We start from the raw sequence: 14,009 nt of genomic DNA, 5'->3' as shown, positions 1-14,009 counted from the left end.
TATAAAGGGGCGTCCTTTTATTCTAAGGCTGTGCCCATTGGTCCTAGACTCACCCGCTATTGAAAACATCCTCTCCATGTTTATCTAGGCCTTTCAATATTTGGTAGGGTTCAATGAGATCCCACTCCCTCATTCTTCTAAATTCCAAGATGTACAAGCCCAGAGCCATCAAATGATCCTCATTCTAACCCTTTCATTCCCAGCAACACACATCAAAGTTGCTGGTGAACGCAGCAGGCCAGGCAGCATCTATTGGAAGAGGTATAGTCGACATTTCGGGCCGAGACCCTTCGTCAGGACTAATTGAAAGAACAGCTAGTAAGAGATTTGAAACTTTCTCTACCCCACCACCCACCTTCCCCAATAGTGGGTCTCATCACCAACAATGATGAGACAGTCTACAGAGAGGAGGTGGAAAAGCTCAAGTCCTGGTGCCAGGCAAATAACCTTTTCATCAATGACTACAAGACTGAAGTTAGCTGGACTATGCACATCAATACTTACATCTTCCGTAGATGCATAGTGAAGAACATCATAACATTACTGCATACCGGAACCACACTGCAGCGAACAGGAAAACTCTACAATAGGTGGTCTAAACTTCCCAACACATCACTGGCACCAGCCTACCCGCCATCAAAGACATATACAGAAAGGTGCCACAAGTCCAGCAAATATCATGAAAGATCTCACCCATCCTGCTCATGGACTCTCTGTCCCACTTCCATCAGGGAGGAGGCTATGTAGCATCCACACCAGGGCCACCAAACTCAAACAATTACTTTCCTCGAGCAGTAAGGCAGATGAACATTCCACCCACTAACCCACCCCACCACCACTATTTTATCATTCAGTCATCCCATTTATAGACTCTCCTGTACCTAGTGTCACTTTAAGTATATACAATGTACATAAGCTATCTTATGTAGTTATATTTATTGTGTTCTTTATCTTAGTGTTTTGTTTTTGTGCTGCATCGCATCCGTAGTCACAATTATTTCATTCTCCTTAACACTTGTGTACTGGAAATAACATTAAACAATCTTGAATTAAACATTTGTTAAACTTAGGTTCAGTTTTTATCAACGATCCAGCAAAGTAATTATTAAATACATAAAAGTCTTCAATGTGCACAAGCAGAAGTACCATTAGCCTGAAAAACAAGCATCTTGTATTATAATAAGGCAATTATCTTTCAATTTCAGCAGATGAGGATAACATTCCAATAGTTGACATACTTGAGCTAATGTTAAATCGCAAAATCCACATACTCAAACAGATTTAAGTTACTGCAGACAGAAACTGCTCTATTCTAAATGATCTGTTCTTACCAGTTTCGGGAGGGGCAAAGGTATACTGGCTGCTGGAGGACGAACCCAAGTTCAATTCATCATCATTTATGTTTTCTGCTTCTGCTTCTTCAGTTGCTTCTTGATTAGTCTGGAGATCTTCAATTGGCGGCGACTCAAGGGTAACAATATCTGAATCATCGCTGGCTGCACCAACAACAGTACTGTCATCAGCCAATTCTTCATTTGGTGACTGATTAAAGTAATAAGTAAACAGAAGTGTAAGTTTGTGACATTTTATTGTTGTAAACCAACTTCACAACATGCAACTTACACCCACATGTTTAAAATGCATACTTCTGGCAAATTACTTCTCATAGAAATATACAACACAAGTTTGAAATAGATTAATATAAAGATTTTGGCTTTCAACAAGGTTTTATTATCTATCCTTAAAATTTACCTGGCTGATATATTTATATATTTATTAACCCCCTTCAGTCTCTACCAAGTATTTGTTCTACACATTAGACTCCCCCAAACTTAGCAGATAGTTGGTATCCTGACACACAAATAGCAAGCCTACATCCGAGTACAGAAATAATTCATTTCCTCTGGACGCACCAGGACATCTTGACCACATTTCCAACTTCCATCATTAAAATCCATTTATACATTTCACTGAGCAATCCGAGTGAAAAGCTAGGACCAAAGTGTAGAACATCATCTGAATGCGTTAACTAAGGCATGTCATAAATATACACTCAGTGGCCACTTTATTAGGTACCTAATAAAATAGCCACTGAGTGTTTGTTCATAGTCCTCTACAGCCGTACCCCATTCACTTCAAAGTTCAATGTGTTGTGCATTCAGAGATGTTCTTCTGTATCCCACCGTTGTAATGTCTGGTTACTGTCACCTTCCTGTCAGCATGAATGAGTCGGGCCATTCTCCTCTGACCCCTCTCATTAGCAAGGTGTTTTCACCTACAGGTTCTTTTTAGTTTTTCCACACAATTCTCTGTAAACTCTAGAGACTGTTGAGCATGAAAATCCCAGGCGATCAGCAGTTTGAGATACTCAAACCACCCATCTGGCACCAATAATCATTCATTCCATGGTCAACGTCACTTAATCACATTTCTTCCCCATTTTGATGTTTGGTCTGAACAACAACACCTGAACCTCTTGACCATGTCTGCATGCTTTTATGCATTAAGGTGCTGCCACATGATTGGTTGATTAGATATTTGTATTAACCTGGTATACAGATAATAAAGTGGCTACTGAGTGTAGAATTTTGTAATGGAAATTCTATGAACTGGAAGAACTACAGATTACCTTACATGAACAGAGAAACCTCTGTAAGTTAATCCCCTTGTCCTTTGGTTAAAAAGTCATCTTTTAAACTTAATCGCATTGAAAATGTAGACTCCTGAGGTAATTCAAGTGAGTGGATTTCCAAGACTACATTCAGTGGCTGCCGTTTTATATAGTTCAAGGTGATGCATAAAGAGGTGAATTCCAACAATATCCTGTGCTCAAAAACACACCCAAGCTAAAAGTAAGCCTTCAGTTCAGGTAGGAAAAGAATCAACACCTACTTGTATTGATTATGCTTTTGATTTTGAAAGCCAACACCAACAACAAAAAAAAGCATCAAAGAAGATACCTTGAAACATTACACTAAAATTGCATAGCTACACAGAAAAACTTAAAAAGTTTGTACAAGGGAGAAAACTGGAAGATTCCCAATTACCCAAATCCACAACGATATCTATCCTAACACAAGTGTATTTTATTCCATTCATGCATTTTTTTAATATTTAAGAGCTTTGACAATACATTACATACTGGCAACAATTACAACCTTATTGTTTAAAAAGAGTATTAAACTGTTACTTGAACATGTACATGCAAATTCATAGAAGGAAATTTCACCATGATCTCACCTTGGACAATGATTCTTTATCCTCAGATATAACCGAAGCACCGAGATTTTCCACTTTTGGCTCTGTGCACTCAGTGCCCTTTGCTGCAAAACAAATTACACTAACTAAAATGTTTCAAGCTATTTGAAATGTTTAAAAAGCACAAGAGATTATATCGTATTGAACAGTTAAAGTCAGTGAAACAGTAAACTTTCATATCCTATAATATTTATTTCTTCTCTGGAATAGAGTATTGTAGAGCTATATAGAAGCTAGCAAATGCAAAACAGCTTTTCAATTTAATGACAATCCATGAAAACTACCTGCACCAAACTGACTGGGCTCAATTTTGATATGGTAATGACACCTACAGCATTACCTCCTACAATTGACTTGCTACACATGCCTTTTGCATATGTGTGCAATTTAGTACAAAAACAGCAAAGCTGTTGGCAATGATCAGGTGATCCTCCACCACAGGCTGCAGATGGAACTCACTGATTCTCAACCCATTCCTAAATCGCAATAAAGTGAAAGGGAAGAAAGGTAACTTCTGACCACCTGGTATCAGGAAATTAATTTACTGATCCACAAGGCACAGAAGTTAATCATGCAATAACACCAAAATCATGATTTTTATTTACAAAAAATATTGCAACAATATGAAGTGAATCAGTAAATTAAAGATTACATTATGGCAGAGAAAATTTGTAATATATACATTAAGTTAATAAGTAGTGCATACAGAGAGCAAAAATAGTGAGGTAGTGTTCATAGTTTCATTGTCCATTCAGAAATCTGATGGCAGGAGGAAGAAGTTGTTCCTAAAATGTGGGTATTCAGGTTCCACTACCTCCTCTCTGATGGTACTAATAAGAAGAGAGCATGTCCTATGTGACAGGGGCACTTAATGATGGATACCACCTTTTTTGAAGCACCACTTTTTGAAGATGTCCTCAATGCTGGAGAGGCTAGTGCCCATGATGAAGCTAGGTGAGTTTGCAAACCTCTGCAGCTTGTTCGGATCCTGTTATCTCTCCATACCAGATGGTGATGCAACCAGTTAGAAAGTTCTCCACAGAACACCTGTAGAAATTTGCTAGAGTCCTTGGTGACATAACAATTCTCCTCAAACTCCTAATGAAATATATCACTGGCATGCCTTCTTCATAATTGCATCAATATGTTGGGCCCAGGATAGATCCTCAGAGATGTCAACAGCCAGAAACACGAAACCCCCAGGGCCTGACAAGGTGTCCCCTTGGATCTCGTGGAAGGGTAGTGCAGAAATTACAAAGACATTTAAAACATTTTTAGCCACGAGTGAGGTGACAGAGGATTGGAGGATAACTACTGTTTTTCTGTTGTTTAAGAAAGACTCTCAGAATAAGATGGGGAATTACAGGCTAGTGATCCTGATGTCAGTAGTGGATAAGTAATAGGAAGGGAACCTAAGGGACAGGATATATAAGCATTTGGATAGACAGCGCCTGATCAGGGACAGTCAACATGGCTTTATGCTTGGTAAGTCACATGTAACCAATCTTATAGATTTTTTTAAAAAGAAAACAGGTTACCAGGAAAGTTGAAGGAAAGGCAGTGGATGTTGTTTGCATGGACTTTAGCAAGGCCTTTGACAAGATCCCACATGGCAGGCTGGTCCAGAAGGAGCTGTAATAGTGTCATGTTGAATTCAATTTACTACCTCATCCTGACTGCCCAGTGACTGAACCTTCTTGACTATCATCCCAAGAGGGACTTCCTAAAGTCCATGTAGACAGCATAGCAATTGACTATTTTGCTTACCTTGTGACTCAAGTGGTTTATCAACCGGTTGATTTGTTAAAGTCTGTGAAATGCATTTAGCCTCTCCTTTGTCTGAACTGAGTACCTCCACATCAGATCCCTAACCAAAAGGAGATCAGCAGTTAACAAGCATCATTTTAATTTTTTTTATAAATATGCTGCAGTTTCTTAACTCAGTAGTATACATATTATATGGCGAAGTGTTACAGTTCATACTCATCACTCCATACATGTACTAACAGCCCAGCAATAAACTCCAGTCTCAAAGAATTTAGCACAAAGTAGCATTTTAAAACATTTGTTCGATATGAACAACACATCAAAACAGTAACAATGCCTTTCTGAGCCTTCTTTCATGATTAGATTAAAAACATCAGTTTAGTTCTCATAATGACTTGCACAAAGTCTAGTTTTCTGCTAGGAGACTATACATTACCACCCACTGTATGCTAGATACTTTGACACACTCCTGATATGCCTTTAAATAATTTGGCAAGAAAAACAAAATTATTATAGACAGTATTTTTGATAATCTTTCAAACAATGCTTTTAGAGAGACCAAATTAAAGCCATGGTTAGTGGAGAGCTATCAAAAAGGTGTAAATGAAACCAGTGCATCCCTTTTCTTCTGTATCCTACATGGGCTTATCAATAGAATGAAAAAAGTTCAACAATGCTCATTTCCCACCATCAATACTCTGCGACAATTTACCTTTATTCGTAACAAAATGCAGACTCAACTTCTTACAAGTAATTTAGGACAATGTGCCAAGTGAAACAAAAACAATTTGTGACTTACAATGAATATTAAAGTCACGCGGCAACGGTTATAGTTAATCATTGTATACAACGTAATTGCTGTGGACAAAATGGCAGCTTCACGCTATGTTGGATAGCACTGATTGGTCAGACTTCAACATTGCATACCACCACCCCAATTAGTGCCCGTAAACATAGAAACATAGAAAATAGGTGCAGGAGTAGGTCATTAGGCCCTTCGAGCCTGCACCGCCACTTATTATGATCATGGCTGATCATCCAACTCAGAACCCCGCCCCAGCGTTCCCTCCATACCCCCTGATCCCCGTAGCCACATGGGCCATATCTAACTCCCTCTTAAATATAGCCAATGTACTGGCCTCAACTGCTTCCTGTGGCAGAGAATTCCACAGATTCACCACTCTCTGAATGAAGAAGTTTTTCCTAATCTCGGTCCTTAAAGGCTTCCCCTTTATCCTCAAACTGTGACCCCTTGTTCTGGACTTCCCCAACATTGGGAACAATCTTCCTGCATCTAGCCTGTCGACTTGTGCTGCAAAATATTTTAGTTTGCATAGCCATAGAGTGGCAGGATTATTTAATGCTTGGTACAATATTGTCATAAGAACAACCCTACAAAGATTTCTAATGAAGTTTAAGATTTCTATACTGGAACTGCCATTGTTCACACCCTTCTGAATTGGCATTTAGCTCATTAACATAGCTCTAAAACATGCCATGCAAACTATTCTGATTCCATGTAAATTTACATCCAGTGTTTTAAATTTACCAACTCTGGGATAATATTTTTCATATTTCAGTGTTTTGAAAATGTACAGCAATGGTACAGTTAGCACTGCTGTCTCACAACTCCAAGGAGCTGGCTCAATCCTGACCCTCCATGCTATCCATGTGCAGCTTGTGGCCAGGAGGGTTTACCCCAGCTCGCTACCAAACTCTAAAGATGTGGCAGCAGGTCAATTGGCTACTGCAAATTACCCTTACTGTAGGTCATTGGTAACAGATTCAATGAGAATGAAGAGAGAGCAAGTAGCAGTGATAATAGGAAAGAGGAAGCGAGACTGATCTCCTGAGAGCTGGCATGAACCTAATGGGCCAAAAGGCTTCCTTCTGCATTGTAACAAGTAAAACATACAAATATTTTGATACGAAAACAAAAAAAAATTGCAGATGCTGAAACTCTAAGACAAAAATGCTGGTAAAACCCAAATCAGGCAGCATTTATGGAAAGAGAAACAGAGAATAGCTCGGAACTGATTACACCTTGATATGTTGAACTGATCAAACTCCTGTCCAGTATCAGCTGCTTTCAAAGTGACTCATCCAGTATCTCCAGTAGAAATAATACTGAGAGGAGATCCTACTGGCTGTTGATGGAGTAGCAGCTCTTTTATAGGTGCTCCTACTCTTTTTAATTTACTGCTTCCAACTTGTTTTGAAAACTTACTTTTAAATGCAATATTGCTTTAGGATGAATCGTGCTAAAGCTACTAAAAAAGAAGAGGGCCCTCCGGTAACTTTGGAATCTATTATGCTGACACTTCGGCAACATAAAAATGAACTTTTGGAGGAGTTACAGCAACTCAGTGCTGAATTTAAATGGATGGATGGAAAATTGGATTCTATTCAAAAAACTTTAAGTGAACACGATAAATGGATAAAAGAGAACGAAGACTTTTGACGCAAAGATTGACAACCTGGAACAGATCTGTGATAAACAGTTAAAGGTTAATGAAATATTAAGACAGAAGATTATCGACTTAGAAAACAGAAACAGAAAAAATAATCTACATATTCTGGGTTTTAAGGGGTTATTGGAAGGCAATCAGCCTTTGGAATTTTGTGCAAACCTTTTGGCTAATTTATTTCCGAATATTTTAAAATCTCCACCTAAAATAGATCAAGCTCACAGATCGCCTGCACCAAGACCTTCTCCAAGAGGACAACCCCGTTCAGTGATAATTTGTCTTCATGACTTTCAAACAAAGGAACTTTTAATTCATGAATCTCGTCGGAAAGGTATGATTGATTATGAAGACTGAAGTTCAGAATTGTGGAAGAATTTTCACCCGAGGTGTTGAATGAACGCTTCAAGTTTAAAAAAAAGTAATTTCTGAGCTGTATAATAAAGGTTTTAAACCCTCTCTTCCTTACCCCGCTCGTCTTAGAATCATTTCGAAAAATGGTTCTGAGAGATGGTTTCGCTCGACTGAAGAGGTGCAAAATTTCTTGAGTGCCGAATCAATTTCAGAAGTTTAACTGTTCAATAATTCTTTACACAAATTTATGTTGCGTCTGCCTGATGGATCCTTTTTTTTAGAATCAGCAGTCTAACTGTTCATTTCTTTCTTTTGTGAACAATTGTTTTTTTTAAACTTTTGGCATACTTTCATATCTAATTTTTATGTACTTTTACTTCCTTGTTTAGAAAACTTACTAATATTAGTAAGTTTTCTTTGAGTTAAAATTTTCTAAGTTAATATGTTTTGAACTTTCATATTTCTTTCTAATATTTTTATACTATAATTTATGAGGTTATTTTAAATATGTTTAATTTTGCTCTGTTTTTCTGGTATGTCTTGTTGGAATGCAGTTTTGCCCTGAAATTTTTTTTTTGGAGCTCAGCCAGTAAATTGTTTTGGGAGAGATGGTAGGTTTAGCTGTCGACTGCCCTTTGGTCAATTTTCTCTCTTTGGGCAGGGGTGGGGGGTGGTTTTCCTTTTTGCTATCAGCTGTTTGGTTCTCTTAGCTTCATTTGTTGCTTGGTTACTTTTTCTTAAAGCTCATTGTTTGGATTTAATATATATTCCAGCAGTTTTTATTCAAACGTCTCTTTCAAGCAATATTTAAAATGGACCATACTTTTAATTTACTTAGTTTTAATGTTAAACCATCCTATGAAACGTAATAAGATATTTAATTATATTAAGAAATTGAACGTTTCAATTTTTTTTACAAGAAACACATGTTCGTAAATGTGATCATTTACGTCTTTTCAGCCGTTGGAAGGGTTTATCTTTCCATTCCTCCCTTCAGGCTAGGGCAAGAGAAGTTTCGATTCTTATAGACGATTCAGTTTCTTTCGTTCAACATAATGTAGTGTCTGATACCAATGGGCGTTTTGTTATAGTCTCAGGGAAATTAGATAATAAATCAATGGTTTTTGCTAATTTGTATTCCCCGAATATAGATGATCCAGGCCTTTTTGAAAGCGTTTTTTCGCTTTTACCTGATTTAAGTTTATACTCTTTGGTTTTAGGAGGAGACTTCAACTGTTGTTTAGATCCTGTTTTAGATCGTTCTTCTTCTAAATGATTGACATGTAGTAGATCTGCCTCCTTTATCCAATCTTTTCTAATGAAATGTGATATTGTTGATGTTTGGCGCTTTTTGTGTCCAACAGATAAAGAGTACACATTTTTTTCCTCATGTTCATCATACGTATTCCAGGACTGATTTTTTTTTGTTGATAGCCAATTGATTCCATTAGTTTGATCCTGTGAATATAAAGAAATTGCTGTTTCAGATCATGCTCCTGTGTTTTTATCTTCCGAGTGTCTCCCGAATAAACAGGTTCTGGCGTTTTAATCCAACTCTGTTATCTGATAAGGATTTAAAGAAATTTTTGGAGAGACAAATTACTCTTTTTTTTTGAAGAAAATACGCTAGAACAGATTTCTAGTCTTATTTTATGGGATGTTTTTAAGGCTTACATTAGAGGACAAATTATTTATTTTACCGCGAGTGTTAAGAAAAAAAGCTAATAAGAAGTGAATTGAATTAGCCAATCAGTTGAAACAATTAGACCAAAAATATGCTTTGGCTCCAGATCCTGCTTTACATAAAAAAGTGTTGAAATTACAACTAAATACGATCTGCTTTTAACTTATCCAATTGAAACTCAACTTTTAAAAGATAAAAGTCAGTTTTATGTTCATAGAGATAAAACAGGTAAACTATTGGCTAACCAATTAAAGAACTTTATAGTTAAATGCCAAATTAAAGAAATTTGTAAAGCTAATGGTGATAAAACATCTGATCATTTAGAAATAAATGATACTTTTAGAGAGTTCTATTCTAAACTTTATAGTTCTGATCCTCCTAAAGATAATACTGTAATGAATAATTTCTTAGATTGATTAAACATTCCTACACTTTCTGATGATAATCAAAAATTGCTGGATCAACCCATTTCTTATGAGAAAATTGCCGAGGTTGTTCACCCTTTGCGCTCGGGAAGACTCTGGGTCCTGATGGATTTTCTGGAGAGTTATATAAGGCTTTTGCCTCTTTGCTTATACCTCACTTATACTCAGTTCTTTTGGACTCTTTTAAATTAGGTAGGTTGCCACAATCTTTTTATGAAGCCTCTATTTCGCTTATTCTTAAAAAGAGTGAGGATCCAACTGAATGTTCTTCTTACAGACCAATTTCCTTACTTAATGTTGATACGAAAATTTTAACTAAACTTTTGGTTCGTAGGATTGAAAATATTTTGCCATCTATTATTTCTGATGATCAGACTGGATTTATCAAAAATCAATACTCCCACTTTAATATTCATCGTTTATTGAATGTTATTTATTCTCCTTCTAAAGAGATATCGGAATGTGTTATATCCTTAGATGCTGAGAAAGCCTTTGATCGGGTTGAATGGAATTATTTATTTAAAACTTTAGAAAAATTTAACTTTGGGCCTGATTTATCTGTCTCCCTCTGCTCAGGTTCTTACTAACTCTCCGAATTCTAAACCATTTAAACTTCAACGTGGAACTAGACAAGGTTGTCCTTTGAGTCCTTTGCTTTTTGATTTGGTCTTAGAACCTGTAGATATTGCTTTCCAGGAATCTAATGATATCACTGGTATTTTAAGGAGGGGTATTAGTCATAAAGTGTCGCTTTATGCTGATGACCTTTTACTCTACATTTCTAATGTGGAGTTTTCTTTACCTTCCATACTTACTTTACTTTCCTGCTTTAGTCAGTTTTCAGTATATAAACTTAACTTTCATAAGAGTGAACTTTATCCTTTGAATAATTTAGAATTAGTTAACACTAACCTTCCTTTTAAAATGTTAAGAAATCAATTTACTTATTTGGGCGTAACAATTACTAGGTATTATAAATTCCTTTTTGAAGAGAATTTTTTCACACTTCTGAATTATGTTAAGAAGGCACTATTAAATTGGTCACCCCTCTTTTTATCATTGACTGGCTGAATTAATTCTATTAAAGTTAATATTTTGCCTAAATTTTTATATTTATTTCAGGCTGTACCTGTTTTTATTCCTAAATCCTTTTTTGATTCTTTGGATTCTATTATAACTTCGTATATATGGAAAAATAAAATTTCTCGATTAAATAAAGTTCATCTTCAAAAAGCTAAAAAGCATGGAGGTTTAGCTTTACCCAATATTAGGTTTTATTACTGGGCAGTCAATATACGGAATCTTATGTCCTGGTTATATTATATTAATCGATGCAAAGAAGTAGTAAGCTTTCTAGCAACTGTAATTCTGATTTTCAGAATAGCTTGTCTTGTTAGTCATAAATAAAGATCACCAAACAGATGATTCAATTGACAATTATCTCTAACTTTCCTTTTCAACCTAACAAGCATTTATAGATGAATGCTCACCTTAAAATTAACACAGGCTAGCATTAATTCTTGTTTCAAAGAATTTATATTTCAAGAGAGTTAACCAACAATTTTTAGCATTAAATATACAGCAATATTGTGATGAGGTACTTTGAAAGTGGCATTGGGCAGAATTTCATCATATGTAAATGAATGCCAGATCTATTGGCTATGACAGAAGCAACCACTTGGCCCCAAACACAGACAAGGTATTCAAATTCAAAAGGTGAGGCAAGAGTGACTGAAGGAGGGCTTTTATAAGTTATATCTGAGACTGTATGTTGTGCAATGATTGCATCATCTTCTCCAGTCTTTCCATAGTCCACAAGACAAAAGAAAAGTATACAAAATATTCTCAACTAGCCTGGATAATTGCATCTCTAACAACACTTTGGAAGTTCAACAAAATCCTAGTCACTGTAATGGCACCTCATGCAACATGTCAAATGTTCATAACCTCAACAATCTACACATTAAGAGCGGAAGATGTACAAGGTATAAGCTATCATCTAGGATACGGATATGAACAATAACCACCATGATCCACACCATCTTATCTTGTGAATACTGCCATTCTTTGATTACTGTCAGTCAGAACCTCTAAAATCCATATCTACCACCACCGTGGGACTACCTTTTTCACACTGACTGCAGAGGTCCAAGGAGGTAATCTCTTTCTCAATAGCAATTAAGTTTAGACAATTAAATACTGGCCTGTTCATAATATCAGCACTCATTCAATGAAAGGTGTACAACTAGAAAAGACAGTTTGAAAATTTTCCATTTCTATTGTATGCAAGACTAGAGGACAATCTCAGAACAGAAGGGTATCTTTTTAGAACAAAGATGAGAAGGAATTTCCTTAGCCAGAGAGTGGCAAATCTGTTGAACTCGTTGCCACAGGTGGCTATGGAAGCCAAACCTTTGTATATTCTAGGCAGAGGTCGACACATTCTTGCTTAATCAATGCATGAAGGGACATAGGGACAAGGCAGGAGATTGGGGCTAAGAGGGAAAGTGGATCAGCCATGATAAAAAGTTGGAGCAAACTCAACGGGCCAAATGACCTAATTCTGTTCCTATATCTTATGGTCTTACGTATGTCTATTTAGTAACGACCAAAATCATGATCCAATTACCAGTATACAAGGGAACTTTATGCTTTTTATATCCATGCACTTTCTGATTAAAAAAAAACTCAATTCTACAAACTGACACATGCTTTAGTACTATTTATAAAGTTAAAGAAATAAAAAAAGAAGAAAAACATGTTTACTTCATGATTAATTATGGTCCAACCACAGGATGATTCACTATCGCTGGAATTTTCCGACATCTTCAAACTCAGGTAACTGCAAAACAGATATTTCAATATTAATAACAGATCAATTAAAAGCACTGGAAATAGGAGATGAGTCATCGTGTTGCAGTTATACAGATAGCGTATAAACTACCATATACCATCTTGTTGCCACATTGTAAGAAGGATGTGGTAACAAGAGAGAGAGTGCAGAAGAGATACATCAGTATGTTGACTGTAGTTAAAATGTGAAATTGGAAAGGCTGGGTCTATTCTCAATGGAACACCAGAGGCTGAAGAGTGACTTATACAGGTTTTTAAAGTTATAAGAATCAGAATCTCCCCTTCCCCCTCTGGTTTGAGAGGAGAAATTTAAAGGAGATCTAAGGGATAATTTTTTGGAATGAGCTGCAAAAGGGAGGAAATGGTGGCAGATACCATTGCAACATTTAAAAGGCATTTGGAAAGGTACTTGGATAGGAAAGTATGCAATACAAGCCCAAAACAGACAAACTGATTTAGCATAGACGGGCATCACAGACACAAGGATGAGAAGAGCTAAAGGACTTGTTTGTGTGCTATGACTTTTGAGATCAAAATTTAACTTGTGGCAAAGCTTTGAGCATAATAATCATACCACCCAGAGTTTAGTGGTATGACTATCATTTATGTTTATACTGACTTTCACTAATCCTGGGACCTCTAAAATGGTGATTTTATCAATGTGTAGCTAAATCTCAAATACATTCAATGGCCATTTTATTAGGTTTACCTGCTCATTAATGCAAATATCTAATCAGCCAATCATGTAGCTGAAACTTGATGCATAAAAGCAATCAGACAGAGCAACCCCATGCCGATGCCTACCTACCTCCTTTCGATACAATACGTATACTTGGATGTTAAGCTCCCAAATATGATCTTCTTCCATCCATGATTCAGTGATGCCCACAACATCATACCTGCCAACCTCTAACTGCGCTACCAGATCATCTACTTATTCCATGTACTGCATACATTCAAATTTAACACCTTCCGTCCTGTATTTTTCACCTGTTTTGATTTTGGCCCCATGTTACACTTCACCTCATCCCACTAATTTCAATTTTGCCCCATCATCTGCGGGTCCTTCTTCATAGTCTCACTACACACTGCATCTATTTGTACACCAATTACCCAATCTTCAGCACTATCACTCCAGTTCCCATCCCCTGCCAAATTTATTTAAACCCTCTCCAACAGCTCTAGCAAACCTGCTGGAAGGAT

At 36.6% G+C, this 14,009-nt stretch overlaps 1 protein-coding gene across 1 annotated transcript in view; it reads right to left on the bottom strand.

Moving 5' to 3' along the window:
• ccpg1 (cell cycle progression 1) overlaps positions 1 to 14,009 on the bottom strand; it is a 69,957-nt gene that overhangs the window by 51,205 nt on the left and 4,743 nt on the right. The window contains exons 2-5 of the mRNA XM_072278466.1: positions 12,720 to 12,795; positions 5,026 to 5,125; positions 3,241 to 3,323; positions 1,332 to 1,542 (exon numbers count right to left, since the gene is read on the bottom strand). Coding sequence (XP_072134567.1) covers positions 1,332 to 1,542; positions 3,241 to 3,323; positions 5,026 to 5,125; positions 12,720 to 12,779 — 454 coding nt within the window. The 5' untranslated portion in view covers positions 12,780 to 12,795. The remainder of the gene's footprint in view (positions 1 to 1,331; positions 1,543 to 3,240; positions 3,324 to 5,025; positions 5,126 to 12,719; positions 12,796 to 14,009) is intronic.

The sequence above is a fragment of the Mobula birostris genome, chromosome 14, assembly GCF_030028105.1.
Source record: "Mobula birostris isolate sMobBir1 chromosome 14, sMobBir1.hap1, whole genome shotgun sequence".
Classification (NCBI taxonomy): domain Eukaryota; kingdom Metazoa; phylum Chordata; class Chondrichthyes; order Myliobatiformes; family Myliobatidae; genus Mobula; species Mobula birostris.
Note: the sequence above shows the minus strand (reverse complement) of the source record. Positions and strands in the feature narration are given on the sequence as shown.